Source organism: Rhincodon typus, chromosome 7 (assembly GCF_021869965.1).
Source record: "Rhincodon typus isolate 14 chromosome 7, sRhiTyp1.1, whole genome shotgun sequence".
Taxonomy (NCBI): Eukaryota; Metazoa; Chordata; class Chondrichthyes; order Orectolobiformes; family Rhincodontidae; genus Rhincodon; species Rhincodon typus.
In genome coordinates, this window is record NC_063338.1 from 81,307,227 (window position 1) to 81,328,583 (window position 21,357).

Below are 21,357 nucleotides of genomic sequence, written 5' to 3' on the forward strand. Positions count from 1 at the left end.
TTCAAAATCTCCCCTCCCCATACCGCATCCCAAAACCAGTCCAGCTCGTCCCTGCCTCCCTAACCTGTTCTTCCTCCCACCTATCCCCTCCTCCCACCTCAAGCCGCACCTCCATCTCCTACCGACCAACCTCATCCTGCCCCCTTGACCTGTCCGTCCTCCCTGGACTGACCTATCCCCTTCCTAACTCCCTACCTACACTCACCTTTACTGGCTCCATCCCCGCCTCTTCGACCTGTTTGTTTCCTCTCCACCTATCCTCTCCTCTATCCCTCTTCTATCCGCCTCCCACTCTCTCCCTATTTATTTCAAAACCCCCTTCCCCTCCCCCTTTTCTGATGAAGGGTCTAGGCCCGAAACGTCAGCCTCTCTGCTCCTATGATGCTACTTGGCCTGCTGTGTTCATCCAGCCCTGCACCTTGTTGTCTCATCATTCATCTTGATTTTTCCTGCCCTATTGTGGTCTGTTTTCCTCCTGAAATGAGAGAAAGGCAAGTGTTATGGGTGATGGAAGTGTTTGGCACAGCTGTTACTATTGGTGCATGTGGGGAGCTGTCCTGAGCATGCAGAGTCAGAGGTATTGGTGTTGGGATGGCTGGCAGTGAACAGAGAAGATGCTGCATGCGATAAGAAGTGGTAGAGCATGAGCCTTGGTGGGAGGCGAGTACCAAGGCTGAGATACAGTAAGTGTGAGCTAACAGAGAGTAAATGGTGGTACTTTCGTGGACGGAGTGGAGCAGGACATTGACCTGCTTCCTGCTACACCACTGGGCAATCCTTTAGATGGGTGGTGTTTTAACAGAGATAGCAACCTCAGGCAAGGCTGCCATGGTCTGATGTTGTGGTCTCCATGGTTGGTTCTTGGAGAAGAGGGCATCCTACCTCGGCCCCACCTGTACAGCAAGAACTCCAGGACCCTGCCTGCAAAGCAGAGTATAGACTTCCCCCTTTCTGCCCTGTCCGGGGCAATTGGCAGCAACGATGTGGGCAGTTTCAGACTGACAATGCTTGTCTGGCGTACCACAGGCTTTCAAAGTGGGCAGAAGGGATTGCAGTGTTTCAGTGGCTATCAGCTGGATGGTAAGTTATTCCAGGGATGGGGTGGAAATTGGACATTGACAGATATCATAGGAGTGTGGTAGATAATTAATGAGACAAGAACGGTCAGATACAAAGAGTAAACCCACTAAGCCTCATAGCAACAAACCCTCTGAAAAATTTGACGTAACTCAGAATCAGCCAAAAATACAGTCATGGAGCCATGACTACCTGCACAGCTTGAGAACCAAAAAGGTAATACATTAAGTGTGTATACACGTCAATAGCTGGAACTATGTTGAATCATTTTGAAAGAGCTGTTGTGAGCACAGCTCTCATATTTTACACAAATAGATAGAAATACGTCAAGAGTCATGCTATTTTTTCCAGTGAAAATGGCACTAAGTATGACAAGTCCCATTGCCAACCCACGAGAATGGAAAAATAGTATTGTCTCACTATAATGGGCTCTGATTTCCAAAATCTCTAATTACAATGTTTACATAGAAAAATCATATTGAGTGTCTTGCTTAGCAGTGTTATGTTCTTAATGTGATTGACACTTAGCCATCCTCAGTTTCAGGGCAATCAGAGTTGGGTGACAAATGAAAGATTAAAGGAAAAAAACAAGTTGAGAAATGCAAGATCTGTTTTAATTCAAATAAATTTATTTAAGAGTCTGAGCAACATGCAACAATTTATTCAAATATTGCTCATTCAGTTCTCAAAATAGCAGTCAAAATGTTTCTTTTAATATTTTTGACTAGGAGAATATGTCATCAATAAACATTACATGTAGTTACTTGTTACATTACTGAAAGCTTATTTAGGTTTTGTTTTATTCACACACATTTTTGATCAGTATTTACCCTGTTTATGATTTAATGTCAAGTCTCAAACTTCCAGATGAACTTTTTACACAGACAGAAAGAGAGAACTTTGTGATTTTTTTCCACATTATTTTCAAGTGCAGATATTGTCCAGATGATTTCTGATAGATGACCAAAATAGGTAGATGGATGTGATTTCATCTAGTTCTGATAGTTTCTGCTCACTGCAATATAGTATGTTTGGCCCAGATTTTGTGGTAGCGATGATGGTGGAACTGTCACTTTGCACCATCTCCTCTGAAACTGATAGTAATTTCTGGAGGTTCCAAATGTGCAATTAAACAAGGACTATATTTTCCATGGAGTATGCAATTGAAGTTCCTGCAAGTGATAATCAATTCAGAAATCACTGAACTGATGAAATCATCCCATTTTGCACTGTAAAATCACTGTTAAAAGCATCCTAAAAAATTATGTCTTGTTACTAATTATTTTTCCAACGCCAGGGAACCTCTTCCAGCCTTGGAACCAATATGTTTCAATGTCAACACTTTTCATCCAATAATAATCCCTAATTTTGTAATGTAATAAAATATGTCAATCTTTATTTCGATCACTGTAAAAAATTATCAGAAGTGAGGGATGATCAATGCATTTTACTTCCTGATTTGCTGGAGGTGAAAATGCTTCAATGTGATTGGTTGCTTATCCTGCTTGCTGACATCACTACTGCTGGGTAGGAAGAAGTCTCCTTCTCTTCATGCCAAATTCAAATTAGCATTAGAAAAGAGGAAATCCATGCCAGAGAGTTAGTGATGAGCAAGATCCTCTCACTGAAAAATCTAGGCCAATAAGTAGTTATTGTCTGTTTGTTAGGATTATATCCAAGCCCAAATCATCTGATTTTACTTATTTACTCAATTTTCTGCAAAGGTTGCAATGCTTTTGTCTTCTTCAAAATGCCTGAACTGTTGACTTTCAGCTTAGTACTGTTTGCAGTTTTATATGATTCAGTTTGATCTGTATTTTTTTGGTTTTCATTCTGCTTCTCTGGAGGTTTCACTACTTTATCACTCTGTGACCCTCCAGTACGATTCTGTTTCTCCTTTTCTAAGGCTTTTTCCATCTCTGTGTAATAGTCCAAAGCCTTTCGCACAGGGTCAATGATGTGTTGCTGTAAAACACACACATTGCTTTTGATACCCCTGAGAGGTAATATGAAATAATTCATACAATGACAAACAAATGCCAATAACCTTGCCCTTTAAGATAATTTAAGAAGTGTGAACTCTCCTGGCACACAATGACTGTGTCCCTAGCTCTGAGACAAGCAGCTTAAGTTCAAGTCCCACCTGCTCCAGGGTGTGTAATAACATCTCTGAACAGGTTGATTATAAAATGTCTGTATCCAATTGGTACCATGGTACTAAAGGAAAAAGGTATCATTTTAAAAGTATGTAAAAGTTAGGTGATAATCACATGAGTGGTACATTCTATTCTTACCTCAACCAAGTCTCAACTTTTAACAGTTTGCCGCTTCACTAACACCATTGTTAGTAACAACAGATGGATTTGCAGCAGTTTAAGATGATGGGGCAGTTTCTCAGGATGCCTTTCTCAACAGCGAATGGAACAGGCAATAAATGCTCACCTTAGCAGTGATTCCGTGAACAAGTGAAAAAACATGATTTACTAAATTCAAATGTTTTGAAAATTCAAATTTTGCAACTTGACAGTTATCAGGAGTTGGCTGTACTGGAATAGTCAGTCCAACCTCGGATGATTAGCTGCGTGGAGTTTGCACATTATCCCCATGTCGGTGTGGGTTTTGTCCAGGTGTTCTGGTTTCCTCCCACAGTCTAAAGATGTGCAGGTTAGGTGGTTTAGCCATGGGAAATGCAGGGCTACAGGGACAGGGTAGGGGGTGGGTCTGGGTGGGATGCTGTTCAGACAGTCAGTGAGGACTCGATGGACCAAATGGCCTGCTTCCACACTGTAGGGTTTCTAAGATTCCATGTACAGTATACTCAGGTGTCTCTCAATTATCTATCAGGTCCATATGTGGTTGGTAATGTTTAACTAAATAAATTTCCCTTAGCTTCTTCTGTTCCACAGAAAATACACATAGCCATTCCAACCTTTTCTCATAGTTATAATTCTTAATTCTTTGTAAATCTTCCAAGTATCTTCTCTAGTATGATTACATCTAACCTGTATTACAATGACCAGAAATGGATGCAATGCAATCGCTGCAGTCTCTCCACTGTTTTATTTGATTCTAGTAAAGACTCCTGCTCTCATACACTAGGCCGTGGCTTATAAAAGATACAAATCCCACAAGAGGAAGCGATGGTGTACTAGCGATGTAACTCGACTAGCAGTCCCGCAACCACAGTTGGGTTACAGCCTTCGTTTAAGAAAGGTCCATTGAATTAAGTGCCACTCGGGCACTTCACTGACCACAGGAGAGGCTTTCCCAGGAACAAGGATTCCAGAATACCCACGCATTGAAAGCTGTGTATACTTACACGTACTGGTGCTAATGCCATTACATAGGATCTAGGATCAGCGCTAATGGGTGAGGGAAGGATAGGTTACTGGCTTGGGTCACTGAGTTTCTGGGTCCATCAGCCATGCACTAGGTGTCTGATAATGAGGGTTTCAAACTCCTCTCCCACACTGCCAGAATTTCCTTTTCCTTTTCAGGTTCCACGCATGGAACAGCTTCATTCCAGCGGTAGCAAAACGGGTGTTAATTGCTCACTTTTGGGCCTCAATTGGCAGCAAGTTGGGAAGGATGGGCAACCATTGCCACCCTGAATTCAATTTTGACACAGGTAGGAAGGCAGCAATAACCAAACCATCATCCTCCCATCTGACTTAATGCCCTGCCCAACACCAAACCACCAAGGCAAAGGACATCAAATTTCATCCAATACTATTAACCTTAGCCCTGTGTGGTGGCTTCTGAATAATAGAAATATACAAAATGGACAGCACACACAGGCTTCCTAGCTTTGAAAATTCCTGTGTTTTCCGGCAACCTTCACCTAGCAGTGTCCCTTCAAGCAGAGAGTTCCAAAGACTCAACCCTCAGAGATAAAATTTCTCTTCACCTCACTCTTAAATAGGAGACATCTTATTTTTAAACTGTGTCCCTAAGCCCTTGTGTCTCCCACAGGGGAAACATTCTTTCAGCATCCACCCTGTCCAGTTGGGTAAGAGTTAGGAATTAACCTGAAGGAGGGGAAACAGCCTAAAAAAACATAAGGGGTTTGCAACCTTGTTATACCAGGCAGAGACATAGATCTTTACAGGTTACATTGTTAGGACCCAAGTGGCACCAAGACTGTTACAGGACTCTCGCCCTGTAGCAAAGGTTTCAGGAAGATATCATTAATTATTAAAGTCTAGCTGCTACCTTTGCCATAGTGATTCAAGGAAGTGGTAGCAACATGGTAAAACAGGAGGGTTGTTCACTATTGCCCCATGTCTAAGCTCTATGTCTTTTCAAAGATGTTGACATGTTTGCTATGAGTGGAATGTACATTCTAACTTTTTTGTGATGAATTGCCATCGGTAAACCTGGTGGGAGCAGAAAATAAGTAACTGGAGTGGTGATGCAGCAGTCGTTTCCATTTCTCATGATGTTTCCATCATAGTCTCAGGTCTCCAAAGGGGAACTCCAATGAGTAAACCAGAGACTAGGGAGGCGAAGATGGCACCATGGCTGAACCAGTAATTAAAATGGTCCAGACTAATGCTCTGGAAACATCAGTTTTAATCTTACCATCGTTATTAATTCAATTCATAAGTCTGAAATATAAAATTAGTCTCAGTAGTGATGCCATGAAACTGTTATTGACTGCCAAAATCAGGTAACTCTCATCCCTCAGGGAAAGAAATCTGCCATTTTTCTTCATTCTGTCTTATATGTGGCACCAGACCCACAGAAATGTGGCTGGCTCTTAATGCCCTCTGAAAAGGCTTAGCAATCCATTCAGTTCAAGATGGCTAACAAAATGCTGGTTTTGACAATGGTGCCCAAATCCCATGTAAAAGGAAAGAATCTTTGAAAGATGATTTTGGTAACATTCTAACGGGGTGGAATGCACATTCTATTTGTAGCAAGCGTACCTGGCAAATCAGAGGATGCCAAATATAAGCCGATTATTTCAAGAAGGAGGGAGGAGGGAAACAGGGAATTACAGAACATCAATAGTAGGGAAAATGCCAACGGCTCAATGAACCAAATAGCCTACTCCTCCTCCTATTTTTTAGGTATTCATATAGGATTATATTACAATTTATCAGTTGAGTTTTTAAGACATAAACTGGATTTGCAACATATGTATTCTGGCTATTACACCTATGGAACCTTCTTCTCTGTATGACCAGTATGATGAAATATGCAGTTCCCTACCATTGAAAGGAAGTGCCTATGGACAAGTCACATGACATGGCAATGTCTACTTTGAAAAGATAGCAGGAAGGACAAATGACTCACCTCCAAATTGGGGAACAGATTTGCAAGTTCAATAAACAATGGCAGCAATACAAAGCGGATGAAACCCGTTTGGGAAGATGGCTTTGTCACCTTATCCCTGTCCATGAATGGAGACACTGGCAACCCTTCTAGCTTCTCCATGTCACTCTATAAGAAATATTTGAACATATCCATAAGATTAGAATGCAGAATTGCTAGTGTTTCAAATGATGTGTATTTAATGGCTCCCACAGACTGCACTAAAGGCAGAGGTAGAGGACACACGACTAGACCAAACCAGCAGTACCAGTCATAGAGTCATACAGCACAGAATCAGAACCCTTGGTCCAGGGTACAACTGCATTTTGCCAACCAGCCAGTAAGTTCTGCATAGCCTCATAATAACAAATTGATCTGGGTCTGCATCTCTCTCAAAGTAACCTGATGCTATATTGTAAAAGAACTCAAATCCAGAGCTTTTTTTTTACACAATTACTTGTTAACAGTGAGGATGACATGGTGGCTCCAATTTTCAACTAAGTCACCCAGTGGAGAACAGAAAGAGATTAGTTCACATATCTTAGAATGGAGAACAAAATAAACTGAGATCTAAAACGTGCTGCCTAATCTGAACCTACCCCCATTCCTGCCAAACTGGGTTGGGTTCAAACAGGTGCTTGATATATATCCATTAAATTTAATAGTAAACTTTTATCTGCAAAAGTCACAAATCCATAAGCCCTTCTGTTCTGCTGAGCAGACGAATAATAAGGTGTGAAGTGGGATTTTTTTTAATCACTCGCACAATATGGGTGCCTCTGGCTAGGCCATTATTTATTGCCCATTCCTAATTGCCCAGAGTGCAGTTAAGAATCAACCACATTGCTGTGGGTCTGGAGTTACATGTAGGCCAGATCAGGTAAGAATGGCAGATTTCCTTCCCTAAAGGACATTAGAGAACCAGATAGGATTTTTTCTTCCTGACAATCAACAATGGGTTTATGGTCATCATTAAACACCTAATTCCAGATTCTTTATTGAACGCAAATTCCACCATCTGCCGTGGCTGTATTTGAACCTGGGTCCCCAGAACATGAGCTGAGTTTCTGGATTAATAGTCTAGCGATAATACCAATAGGCCATAGAACCCATAAAATATTTCTGAGCAGAACCCATCCAAATTACAGAAAACGATTTTACCTCCCAACTTTACCTGTTTATAGGTAGACAAACAGGGGCCTGAAAGAACACAGCAAGCTAGGCAGCATCTGGAGGAAAGGAGCTGTCAGCGTTTCAGGTATTACCCTTCTGTAGGACTGGATGTGGGGGTAGGGGGAGTTGCAGATAAAGGTAGGGGGAGGGGTGGAGGCAGAATGGTGGTGATAGGTGGATACTGGTAGTAGGTACAACCTGGTTGGTTGATGGGAGGGACGAATCCAGTTGGTGGCTGGAAGGAAGGGTCAGAAGGTGGAATGGAAGGGAGGAGATGGGGCTGGGAAGGGAGCCGGGGAATGGGTGGGAAGGTGATTTGAAATTGGAGAACTCAATGTTTAGTCCTTCGGGCTGTAGGGTGCCCAGGTGGAAGATAAGGTTCTGTTCTTCGTTTTACGTTGCGAGTTGCTGCAACACTGGAGGAGGCCAAGGACAGACATGTCAGAGGGGGAGTGGGACAGGGAGTTGAAATGAGCGGTGACCGGGAGGTTAGGCTGGCCATTACAGGGCCAGGTGAAGATGCTCAGCGAAACAGTCACTGAGTCTATGTTTGGTCTTACCGACGTAGAGCAGACCACATCGGGAGCACCGGACACAATAGACCATTTCTGGCGACAGTTTACGGACCGACATTTACTATAAACTCACAGGCTCCCATAGCTACCTAGACTGCAGCACTTTCCACCCTGTATCCTGCAAAAACTCCATTCCGTTTTCCCAATTCCTCTGTCTCCGTTGCATCTGTCTGATGAGGAGACATTCCAATCCCAAGCATCCCAGATGTCCACTTTTTTCAAGCAACGCTCTTTTCCCCTCTTTGTTATGCCTCCTCCATTCCCTGCACCACAGCTCCTAACCACCACCCCTCCAAACATAACAAAAATAGGGTCCCCCTTGTATTCACTTTCCACCCCACCAGCATCCGCATCCAACATATCATCCTCAAACACTTCCGCCATGTTCAATTAGACCCTACCACCCGGAACATCTTTCACTCCCCACCCCTCTCTGCCTTCCGCAAGGACCATTCCCTTCACCACTCCTTAGTTTGCGCCACACTTCCCACCAATCACTCCAACCCGTCCGATACCTTCCCCTGTAATCGTAAAAAACGCAACACCTGCCCACACACTGCCTCCCTCACGTCCATTCAGGGCCCTAAACAGCCCTTCCAGGTGAGACAGAGCTTCACCTGCATCTCCTCCAACCTGGTCTATTGCATCCGGTGATCCCGATGTGGTCTTCTCTATGTCGGTGAGACCAAACATAGACTAGGTGACCATTTCGTTGAGCATCTTCATTTGGCCCATAACAGCCAACCTAAAGTCTCGGTCAACGCCCATTTCAACTCCCTGCCCCACTTACACGCCGACATGTCCATCTTCCTCCTCCTTCCGCCTGGGCACCCTACAGCCCGGAGGACTCAACATTGAGTTCTCCAATTTCAAATTACCTTCTCATCCAACCCCCAGCTCCCTTTCCAGCCCCACCTCCTCTCTTCCATTCCACCTTCTGACCCTCCCTTCCAGCCACCAACCAGATTCATCCTACCCATCAATCAACCAGCTCGTACCTACTACCAGTGTCCAACTATCACCACCATTCTGCTTCCACCCCTCCCCCCACCCCCCTCTTTATTTGCAGCTCCCCCTAACCACACATCCAGACCTGAAGAAGGGTAATATCTGAAAAGGTTGACTGCTCCTTTCCTCCAGAAGCTGCCTGGCTTGCTGTGTTCTTCCAGCCTCCTGTTTGTCTACCTTGGATTCCAGCATCTGCAGTATTTTTGCCTCTTACCTGTTTATAGGATTGCTCAATCATTGACGGAGGTCAGTTTTCAAACTGATTTTTAAAAAAATTAACTATTGGAATTTATATGTGACCAATTATCGGAATTAATCACCAGTTGCATGAACTAAATTGGTTCAGATAAATTGTATCTCATGGCAAGGTCAGGATAAAGAGTGAAAAAACCAATAACAATCTCTAAACCATCCATCCATGTTGTTAAATGCTTCAGACCACAATCAAGATGGTGCTCGTAAATAGGATCCCAAATAGAGGATCCTAAATATATCAAACAAGGTAGCTATTTTCTATTTTCCAATCAAAGACAAATGTAAACATCCATTTGCATCAAAGGTGGCAGAGACTGGGATATAATACTAAAAGCTACTGAATTACGTGAAAATTAAGGATTCAAAAACACTTCAAAATTTCAACAATATTCTGACAGCAAAGAGACGTTCAGTAACGTGTATTTTAATACAGAATCTGTGAACACAGCATACAACAAGATTTAAGTGCACAACTCTTCAGAGCTGCTCATTCTTTTAAAATTAAATTTCCCATGGGAATCCCAAATCCACAATAGTCAATTGTTTGGATCCAGCTCAGCTTTATGTTTTCAACAGAAAAAAAGTATGAATGACAACATGAAGTTTCCAACTGTATTTCTGACAACATTAATTACATGAGGGTTCTGGAACTTTATAATTGACAATTCAGTTGGGCTCCTTAGTGGGCTCAACTCTTACGACATTTTAATTTTTCCTTACTTCTAATCTAACACATTTATTCAGTGCCACTCCAAAGCCAGAGTGAGAGTGGATTCAGAATAGACTATTTCTTTATACTTAGAACATCCACAGCTCTGGTCTACAGATCTTCTTAAAAAGTATTTGAGGACCTGAGCAAAGAATTATCTTCTGCTACCACTATCTGAAGAAGTCAGAATCCTTGCAGACATCATTTGTTTTCTTGGAAACTGAACTGTTTGAAAATCAACCTTACAGAATTGCTAATATCCATTCAGGTTTGAGCACGAGTATTCCGAACATCCTACAATTCTGGCAAAAGGGTGTACTGGAAATGTCAGTATCCATTCATCACTCTATTTCCATTGAAATACATTGCATCAGTATCCTTAACAGAATGGTTCTACTGTGTTTAACATTTTCAGGTTACCTGATTGAAAAACTCCTGCAATAAGCAATCCAGCCAAGGTTCAGCTACATCCAAGGGTCGAGCTTCATTGGAAATGTCGCTTACTTTTATGATAATCATTGTAAGCTGTAATCAAACAGCAATTAAAAAGCCTGAACTTACTTTGTTCAAAGCAACCAGGTGGAAATATTGAGGCTACTTTATTTTCTCTGGATATTTGGCTGTAAGACTCTTGGAAATGAATTCTCTATATATACATGCACAACCAATTTTTACCAATGTATACAGACAAATGTGTGGCCAGCTAAATGTGTGGACACCAAACATAATTCTATATGTTCTTCATGTTCTTAAATAGCTGAAATGTTCAAATTATTAACAAAAAAATCATTTTAATTTTGCATATATGCATTGGTTTCAACTTATTTATTAGAAATTTTGCACATTAAATGACCATTTACTGCTTATACCAGACAGAAAAGACTTTGCATGCTTGATATGGGAGCTGAGAACATCCAAATACATTCCAAACTCATAATCTCAAAGAGTTGAAAGGACAAAGGCTGCAAGCACATAAAAATACTACCACTTTCAAGTTCCCCTCCAATCCACTCACCATCATGATTTAGTAATATATCGTTGTTCCTTCAGTGTTGCTGGGTTAAACTTCTTTCCTCCTTAACAGCACGGTTAAGATGTACCTATATCACATCAACAGCAGCCGTTTAAGAAGGCAGCTTACCACTACCTTCTCAAGGGCAATTAGGAATGGGCAATAAATGATGGCCCAGCCAGTGATGCCCACATCCCATGAACCAATATATAAAAAAACCAAAAGCAGAGAGAAGTGTTGAAAATGAACATTAAAGAAAGAGATGAGTCAGGTACAGTACTTGAACCTCAACTCTCCAGTCTGAACTCCTTGCATCTTGGAAGAATCATGTAAATTAACTGAGAAATAACTAGAAAGAAAACATTTCCTTAAATCGGTTATATCTTCCTATGTATCTCGTTTATAATCGTTTCTCTCCATCATAGTTATCCCGGCTAAATAACAGCTATTTTCTACACATTTCATCTTGCCCCCTCCAACCCCAAAACTGGGCATAATTTTGACTGACAGTTTAAAATGGACAATATCAATATGCCATATGTTCATGCTAATGAAAGTGAAATGTGGAAGAGATGCCGAACGAATGGCTGAATGTGCCCATTGCATAGAAGAAGCCAGGCAACAATGCCTATTTTTTCTCCTTCTATTTGGTGCAGATATGCATAAAACAGAAGTTTTGAAAAGAAAACAGACACAAAGTAAGCGGTCTTTACTGCAACACATTTCTTTTCCTTATAGCAATATCTTATTCCATAAATAAGTAAAATTCATCAGCTAATTAGGGAGCAGCAGATGGATTTAAAATTGATAAATTTAAAATAATGTGAATGTGAAGGTGTTGCCAAGAAAGCTCATCAATTTTTAGAATATAACTTGAACACAGCTCAATAGGAACTAAGACACATTATTGTAACATTGTGCAGCTCATTTGTGAAGTTATATTTAGAATAATTCATGAATGCTTGAGTGCCCTAACTTCAAATGGGCCTTGATATATTGGAGAAACCAAAATAACTCCAAATCTCCATGCCACTAAGTTATGAAGAGTTGGACTTGTAACTTAAGTGATTTTCTTTACACCAGCATAACTGAACATGGGGCACTGTCTAAATCTTGAACATGATTTGAGACATGCATAAGCTAGATAGAAGGCTGGTACAGACACAAGTCAACTGGGCACATGCTGTAGATGCAGTCTTCCCAAAACTACCCATATCATGGTAAAAGAAACATTTAAGAGAAACCTATTTGACTTAAACTATGATGCATGAGAGGAAGATTTTAAGTAACCTCAAGTTAGATTAAGATTTTAAGGCTTTACCTCCCCCTGATCAGAAGATACATGCACTGTTCCCCAGGTCAACAATTTATAATTGTATCAATTCACTTAATTGACTCCCACTGACCATTAATCCAATGGCATACAACCAGAGTAGGCCTTCCTCTTAAGAATCAGATCAAGCGTTAACTCAACGATCTATGGCAACATTAAATCAATTACATGCCCAGTAGGTGAATGTAGTAGGCATGTGGCCTAAGAGAACTTCACTGGAGGAGAGGACATGAGATATTTGGAAATGTTGTGCAGCCAGTAAGTAATGAAGATTTTACAAATCTGGGTTTATTTGTAGTGTAATGGAGGGCTCAAGTAAGATCTCATAAAACAGCTTCAAATGAAAGAGGCATGTGAAGAAGGCTGCAGAGTATTGGAAAGATGCAGGAAAGAGTACGAAATGTCAGTGAGATAAATATTCAGAGGGAGACAATGCCGGCCGAATGTTCATGGGAGGAAACCTGAAACAAACCATGGAGAAGAATGTGACAGAGGCATGGTGTGCTCATTCTCGATTCCTAACAGGCTACAGCAGTTACTGTCTATTCGTCTTTTTTGACACCAACATAATGTTCCACTTCATTAATCAAGAGCTATACAAGTCAACCTTCAGACTGCACTGTGATTCAGGAGCTCAATAATTCTATTATCAACAAAATTGTGTGCAAAATCCCCTAATATGCATCACTGGAGTGAATTCCTTCCTCCAATTCAACAGCATGCTACCAACATTTTTATTATTTCTATTGCATGATGACCATTCAACATTCTCAAAGGCTAATTTGAATCTCAGGTCCTCAAACTTGTTGCAGGAGAAATGTGTGCACTTTGCCAAGACAGGGAAACACAGGGAATCACACAAAATAACACAGCGCTCCTCATACCACCCTATGAGAAACAGGCTATAATGTTGCTGGGGAAGTATTCCATTTAACTGTGGGAGAAGTGTGATCACTGGGACAGTGCAAGTTGTAGACAAAACCAATAGCATGGCATCCCTGTGAAGCAGCAGAGAGCCAAATGCTTCCTCACCATTCATTATCTCTTTCATCTGAAGGGGTCAGGCACACTCATTCTTTGTTTAAACCTCCTCTCCTACATATGTACCACACAGGGGTAGAGAAAAAGCAAGCTGAGGAAATAGGAATATAAGAACATGAGAAACAGGAGCAGGTCAAGAAATAGCAGCAATCAATTTAGAGATAGTAAGAACTGCTGATGCTGAAGTCAGAGATAACACAGTGTGGAGCTGGAGGAGCACAGCAGGCCAGGCAGCATCAGAGGAGCAGGAAAGTTGACATTTTGGGTCATTTCCGAACTGAAATGTCAACTTTCCTGCTTCTCTAGTGTTGCCTGGCCTGCTGTGCTCCTCCAGCACAACACTGCTTTATCTCTAGCAATCAAGATAGTCACCCAAGCCTCCTGTGCCATTCCATATGATGAAGGCTAATCTTCTGCCTCAGCTTTACTTTCCCACTCTCCATATAGCTCTTGATTCAACGTGTGATCTCTGTCTTAAATATGTTAAATGATAGCACATTCTCATCCCTCCAAACAGTCATGGTTTTTTTAATCCACTCATTAGATGTGGATATTGCTGACTAGCCAGCACTTATTGCCCGTCCCTAGTTGCCCTTGAGAAGGTGGTGGTTGAGCTGCCTTCTTGAACTGCTGCAATCCATGTGCTATTCGTTGACCCACAATGTCCTTAGGGAGGGCATTCCAGGATGTTGATCCAGTCACAGTGAAGTAACGATCATAGTTTTTCAAGTCAGGAGGAATGAGTGGCTTGGAGGGGAACTTGCATGTGGTGGTGTTCCCATGTATCTGCTGGCCCTTTCATTCCAGTTGGAAGTGGTGGTAGATTTGGAAGGTGTTGTCTATGGAACTTTAGTGAATTTCTGCAGTGCATCTTGTGTATGGCACACTGCTGCTACTGAGCCCCGGTGATGGAGGAAGTGGATGCTTGAGGAAGTGGTGTCAATTAAGCGGGCCATTTTGTCCTGATGGTGTCGAGCTTCTTGAGTGTTGTTGGAGCTGCACCCATCCAGAAAAGTGGGGAGTTTTCCATCACAGTCCTAACTCGTGCCTTGTAGATGGTGGGCAGGCTTTGGAAAATCAGGAAGTGAGTTACTCACCACAGTATTCCTAGCCTCTGACCTGCTCTTGTAGCCATTGTGTTGATGTGGTGAGTCTAGCTGAGTTTCAGTTTTATCCTGACAATCCCCTTTGGGATCTTGTACGTTTCATAAGATAACTCTCATTCTTCTAAACTTCACAGAATATCAACCCAATTTCTCACCATATCATCATCGGATGAGGTCTCAATCTCTAGAATCAATTTATTAATCTTTCATTGTGCTACCTCCAATATAGTATGGATTAAATATTTCCTTACGTATAGAGACTAAAACTTACATAGTATTCTAGGTGTGGTTGCACCAAATCCCTGCATATTTGCATCAAGACATCCTTATTCCTGTGTACCAATCCTCTTTCATTAAGGGCCAATTTGCCATTTGCCGTTCTAATTTTACAATTTTCCATGGTGGGGAGAGTGGCATTGGATATTGCACCGTGAAGACACCAGACACAGGGGTCAGAGATGATAAAGTGAGCTTAAGGCCCAGAGCATGGATAATAGGTTTTATTGAGGCCTCCCTTCAGTGCCCAGATATGGGCTGTGTGGCTGGAGTGAGTGTATTCCAGCTGCATTACAACGGCTGTTTAACTTGATCATTTTCAAAGTCTAATGAGCTTTGTGTAAGCTCATAACCCAATCTTGCCTGAAAGTTGGATAATTATATTGTGAGAAATGAGTTTCTGAGAGGAACCCAAATTCATTTAAAACAAAGGCATATGGAATGCTCCTATACTAAAAGTATATGTTTTCATACATTTCTGAAGGCCAGGATACAGCGGAGAAATGCATATTGCTTTATGTTTACTAATCAAACTTCACTTTTCTTGTACCATCATTTTGATTAATTGCTTTTCTTATTCATTTCTATTTGAAGAGGCCTCTTCATTTAAATAAGCTTTACACATACCCTGTTTACAGGCCAGCGGTGTTCCAGTTTCTAATTGTCTACATTATATGCATGGGTAATAGACTCTATATAGAGCTCAACTTTCACCCTTGGATAATACAGATAATGATAAGTGTGATCCATTCCAATATCTCATTCATTTAGGCTGTACAGCAAATGGATTGACTGTGTGGCAGCAACTCTAAGAGCGTGCCTGAAATAACTTGGTACTCACAATGTCCTTGTGGTTTTTGTTGTGAAAATCAAATACTGACACAATGGATCTGAACTGATTCAGAATCTCATTATGACGAGTCATGTCTGTGGCAAGAACACACCTAAAGGAAGATAAAGTTGACATTAGTTCAAGGGCCTACAGAAGTATACCTCCTCATACCTGCCCATAGGTGCCTATTTCCGAATGCAGACAGGAACCTTGCCCACCAGCAACATCATGTGCTGCATGTGATTTTCTGATATGTGATAGGAACAGACAAGGTTTCTCTACTGCCAACCCATAAACCTAGCAGATTACATAGAGTATTAAGAATTAATTTATCACGTAGATATGTACAGACAGGAGTTACTATTTGTTTGAATCGTTTTTTCATTAAAGCCATGTTGGTTTTATTGTGATACTGATAAAATATGGACTAATGATTTTCAAAGTCCATATCTTATTTTAATAACTGGATACTTTCATGGGTTGAAATCACTTTAAAATGGGAAAATAACACTGACACAATATATCCAGAGCAAGTATTTAACCACACAGGGTAGTCAAGTTTCAGGAAATCAACGTGAAATAATTGAAATCGTCTTGAACTGAAACTAATATTTTGTGAAAAGACATTGAAACTTGTGCACCCCACCAGGCATGGAAAGGCTCTCATCTCCTACTTTGAATCACATCTCTATGGCAGGTTTCACATTTTAGAGATAAAAGACATAACCTGCTTTATCAAACTTTTAAATAGTGAACTCAGACATTAAAATACGTAAACCAGCTTATATTTCAGAGAACTGCTTGTGGCTGAACAGGAGGGGGTTGGATTTGTGACTGCAAAATTGAAGAAGCTCACTGATTCTCAGCGACTCAAGAAGGAAAAGTGCTTGATGACCGAAATGGTTAAAAAGAAACATCAGCACCCCACAAACTCAAAGAACAACTGAAATATTGGTTATTGTTGAGGATCCAAGACATCAATTAAACAGCCATGGTCTTAAGTTAAACATTTCTATGCAAAGGACATTGTAAGGTTTTTAAACTGTATTTTTTCATCTTCCTTTTGAACTGGATTTTATCCTTTTTAATTTTTGTATCTATGTGTATGTATCATTGATGTCATGTCATTAATATTTTAGAACATAGAACAGTATAACACAGGAACAAAAACAAAGTTGCTGGAAAAGCTCAGCAGGTCTGGCAGCATCTGTGAAGGAAAAAACAGTTAATGTTTCGGGTCTGGTGACTCTTCCTCAGAACCGTTCTTTGGTGTTGTGCCACGATGTTGTGCTAAACATGACACCAAATTAATCCCTTCTGCCGGCCCTTGGTCCACATCTCTCCACTGCTTGCATATTCATGTGCTTGTCTAAAAGCTCCTTAAACGCCCCTATCGTATCTGCCTCCACCATCACCCCCGGCAGCACGTCCCAGATTCCTACCACTCTCTGTGTAAGAAACTTGCCCCTCACATCTCCTTTGAACTTTGCCCCTCTCACCTTAAATACATGCCCCTCTAATATAAGACATTTTCTCAAGATTAGCAGATAAAAGAATGTCCTTTCTCTACACAAGAAAGTCTTGTAATTGGTTCCTTACTGATACAGTGGGCATTGTTACATTTTTAGTAAAGACAGGGAAAGCCTCATATTGGAAAAGAATTTTAATTATTTTTGAGGCCAATTAAGGAGATTAAAATGAGAGGAGCTGGTTACCCTTCCTCACCTGGTCATAACAGTTTATAAGACAGTTCTTCAATCATTAGGCAATAATGATTTTTATTTTTCTAAACTTGAAGTGATTTAGCTGCTTTTGTGCAGCACTAAGAGTTTTGCAGCATCTCTGCAGTCTCTGTTCTGCTTTCCTTCAACATCTCTCAAGACAGATTACTAAGTACTATCAAGCAGCGTTCACTCTGTCTGAAAGTATTAGAAATCCAAATTTGGTGACAACACAATAAACAGCAGTGAATAAACGAGGCAAAATATCAATAATATATATGCAATTGGGCTGACATACGGCATTTGAAAATCAAATTTCAACCAACAAAGTTAAAGGATAAAATGAAAGATATGGAACACAGAACTGCAATGATACAACTGAATTACAGGTTTGGAGAGGACCTGGGAATAATAATATACACATCAATTTCCAGCTGATGTGATGCAGCAGTTTTAAAATGTAATTGAGTGATGAGATGGAGATAAATGTTCTGAGAATCTGCATACAGCATGCAGCCTTTCAGGGCATGGCAGGGTGTTCAGGAGTGACAAATTGGGCACAGGGCCACATACACATAATTTGCAATGTTCCCAATTTCCCAACAAGCAGTTTACGGGTCAGTGGGAGAGTAAAATAAGGTTGCATTACCAGCGAAGGAGAGGCTGGATTATCACAGAAAGGCTCAGGAACATTTTCTTGGACTGTGGAATGAGGCAATGGGAATCAGACCCTAACTCATCCAAGCAAGACCCTCTTTCCAATTTTCCTTTGATATCATGCTTCCTTTCACTATTGTCTGCTGATCAAGGCATTTAACTGACAGGGTACAAATGTTGCAGGAAGAAGATGTTTGAAAGAAACAAGTTTTTTATTTAACTAAAGATGAACACAATTATGAGAAGTTGAGTAGGTTGAGCTTGCACATTAGAGTTTAGGAGAATGAGAAACATATAAGATTCTTAAGGGGCTTGTCTGAGTAGATGCAGAAAGGTTGTTTCTCCTTTGGGAAAGTCCAGCAACAGAGAGATTAATCTCACAGTAAGGGGCCACCTATTTAAGACAGAGATGATGAGGAATATTTTTCTCTCAGAGGTTAGTGATGTCTGGAATTCGTCAATGCAGAGGCCTGTCAAGACTGGGTCATTAAGTATGTGCAAGGCTGAGATAGACTAATTTTTAATCAGTAAGGGACTCAAGGGTTATGGGGATAAGGCAGGAAAATGGAGTTGAGGAACAGCCAGGATCTAAATGAATGGCAGAGCAGACTCAATGGGCTGAATGGCCTGCAACTGCTCCTATGTCTCATGGTCTTAGAGTTTTATGGAATATTCAGTTTGATTTTGTTTCTTTATTCATACACGGGATGAGGGTGTCGCTGGCTATGTAGCATTTATTACCCATCCTTAATTGCCCAGAGGGCAGTTAAGAGTCAACCACATTGCTGTGGGTCTGGAGTCACATGTAGGCCAGACCAGGTAAGGATAGCAGTTTCCTGCAGATCTGTTAAGGGTGTTCGACCTTGACCATAAGTTTCTTTTAGTATTAAGTCTTGGTGATATTTAATCCTGGAGAAAAAGTTCAAATTCACTCAGAAGGAAGTCCTAGAAGTAATTAGGTACAATAAAATGACAGAGACAGAGCTCAGAAGATACCATGTGTCATGAATAGTTCAGTACAATAGAGAATTGGGGCTGAAAGCCCACAGGGATAATTGCTTGCTGTATCTGAGTAAGACAGGAAAATACACAGGGGTAGGGCTGACTTGGTGAAACTTATTGTTTGTAAAAAAAATTGGTGATATATCTGTGGATAAGAACTGGGGTGATGTTTCTAGGATCCAGGGGACTGCAGTCCCTGAATATCTGCTAAATTCTATGTAGGACTCAATGACTCATTGCTCAATCTTTGAGTACAGGAGTTTAAATTTCATGTTGAGATTTTACAGGACATTGGTGAGACCTCTTCTAGAATACTGTGTGCAGTTCTCGTTGCCCTGTTATCAGAAGAATATTATTAAACTAGAGAAGATTCAGAAAAGATTTACCAGGATGTTGCCACAAATGAAGGATTTGAGATATAAAAATACACTGGAAGGGCTGGACCATTTTCGCTGGAGCATAGGAGGTTGAAGGTGACCTTATTGAGGTTTATAAAATCATGAGGGTGCAGATAAGGTGAACGACAAGGGTCTTTTCACCAGGGTGGTGGAGTTCAAAACTAGGGAGCATATTTTTAAGGTGAGAGGAGAAAGATTTAAAAGGGACATGAGGGACAACTTTTTTACACACAGAGTGGTTCGTGTGTGGAATGAAATGCCAGAGAATGTGGTGGATGCAGGTACAGTTACAACATTTGAAAGATATTTAGATAAGCTCATGAAAAGGAATGGTTTGGAGGGATTTGGGCCAAGTGCAAGCAGATGAGACTAGTTTAGTTTGGAACATAGTCGGTGTGGACAGGCTGGACCGAAGAGTCTGTTTCCATACTGTGTGACTCTATGACTCTACTGTACAAGACCCTTGTAAAAGGGTACAAATGAAACTGCCAATTATGAACCTTCTTATGCTTTGATTGTAAAATAATATTCTTCACATTTCTCATTTGGCTGTGCTCGATGATATCAGCAAAGAGCTCTCAAGCCACCCAGTGGTTATGTTATGAATAATTCACAAAAAAAACTCATCTCCCAGGGCGAATGTTAATACTTACTTTATCATTCCTTCTCGAATCCGTTTAAATTGTTCAGTTGTCAAATTTCGGAATATGTTGTTTTCAGGCTGTAGGTGCCAGGAATAAAACAAATATTTACTAAATGTTAATCATCAATTATAACCAAGAAACAACTCAGCAATAGCACTGGCATTGTCAAACGATTATGTGCAAAGTCACTGATTTTAGTATGCACAAAAAAAAGGATGGAATCACAGGATAATATTTACAAAATGCTAATAAAAGTAGACAGATCACAGATTATGATCCCCAAACATCAATAAAAATATCTGAATTCACAGATATGATTCCTGAAATGATTAGAATCAAACAAGATAGTCCACAAAAGGCTAAGTAAAATCCTGGATAATGCTAAATATCATATATTGAAGGCAAGTTTAACCTATTTAATTGCTATTCAATTGGGACATCCAATTGCACATGCATCACAAAATAAATATGTAAACAGATTTGAGAAAAAAGTACAGAATGAGTATTTAGAAAGAAATCACAAATTAGGTAAATTTTGTGATGTCCTTTTGGGGAACACACAAATTGGATAAGTTATCCTTAGCTACGCTTTGTAGCCAACTTTATATGGCCACCACTTCCTAACCAGTTATACCGTGTACATTTTGATGATTTCATTCAAGCAAAACAATTTAAATTAATACTTTGAAAGGCTGTTTTGAATGGAAGCTATGGATCATCCATGGATGGATGGACAATAAATGCTGGGCCAGCCAGCGATGTCCACATCCCAAGAACATGCAGAGGAAAGCACACTTTGTTTTTTAAAAGTTATATTTTTATGAAATATTTAATTCTATATTATCAGGATAGGTTTTATTCACAGGTCAACTTTGACGAAGTCAGAACAGTAAACTTGTTTTTTTAACATCTGGAAATTTGTCAGTTATTACTGTCAAAAAGTGAACTTGAGTACTTTATAGAACTTAGCAATACAGAAGCAAACATAGGAACGAGAGATAGTAGGAACTGCAGATGCTGGAGAATCCGAGACAACAAGGTGCAGAGCTGGATGAACACAGCAGGCCAAGCAGCATCAAAGGAGCAGAAGGCTGTTCAGCACCCGAGCCCATTCTGCAGTTATATGATGGCTGATCTGTACTTCAATTCTATTGGTCTTTCCATAACAAACATATATTTATCTGTCTTGAAAATTGTAATTGATCCTTCCGATAGTGTCGTG

At 40.6% G+C, this 21,357-nt stretch overlaps 1 protein-coding gene across 1 annotated transcript in view; it reads right to left on the minus strand.

Moving 5' to 3' along the window:
* Positions 1-2,781: 2,781 nt before the first annotated feature.
* Positions 2,782-21,357, minus strand: part of si:dkey-219c10.4 (high affinity cGMP-specific 3',5'-cyclic phosphodiesterase 9A) — a 123,626-nt gene continuing 105,050 nt past the window's right edge. The window contains exons 11-15 of the mRNA XM_048599250.1: positions 20,145-20,212; positions 15,723-15,825; positions 10,534-10,638; positions 6,376-6,522; positions 2,782-3,042 (exon numbers count right to left, since the gene is read on the minus strand). Of these exons, the coding sequence (XP_048455207.1) occupies positions 2,782-3,042; positions 6,376-6,522; positions 10,534-10,638; positions 15,723-15,825; positions 20,145-20,212 (684 nt within the window). The remainder of the gene's footprint in view (positions 3,043-6,375; positions 6,523-10,533; positions 10,639-15,722; positions 15,826-20,144; positions 20,213-21,357) is intronic.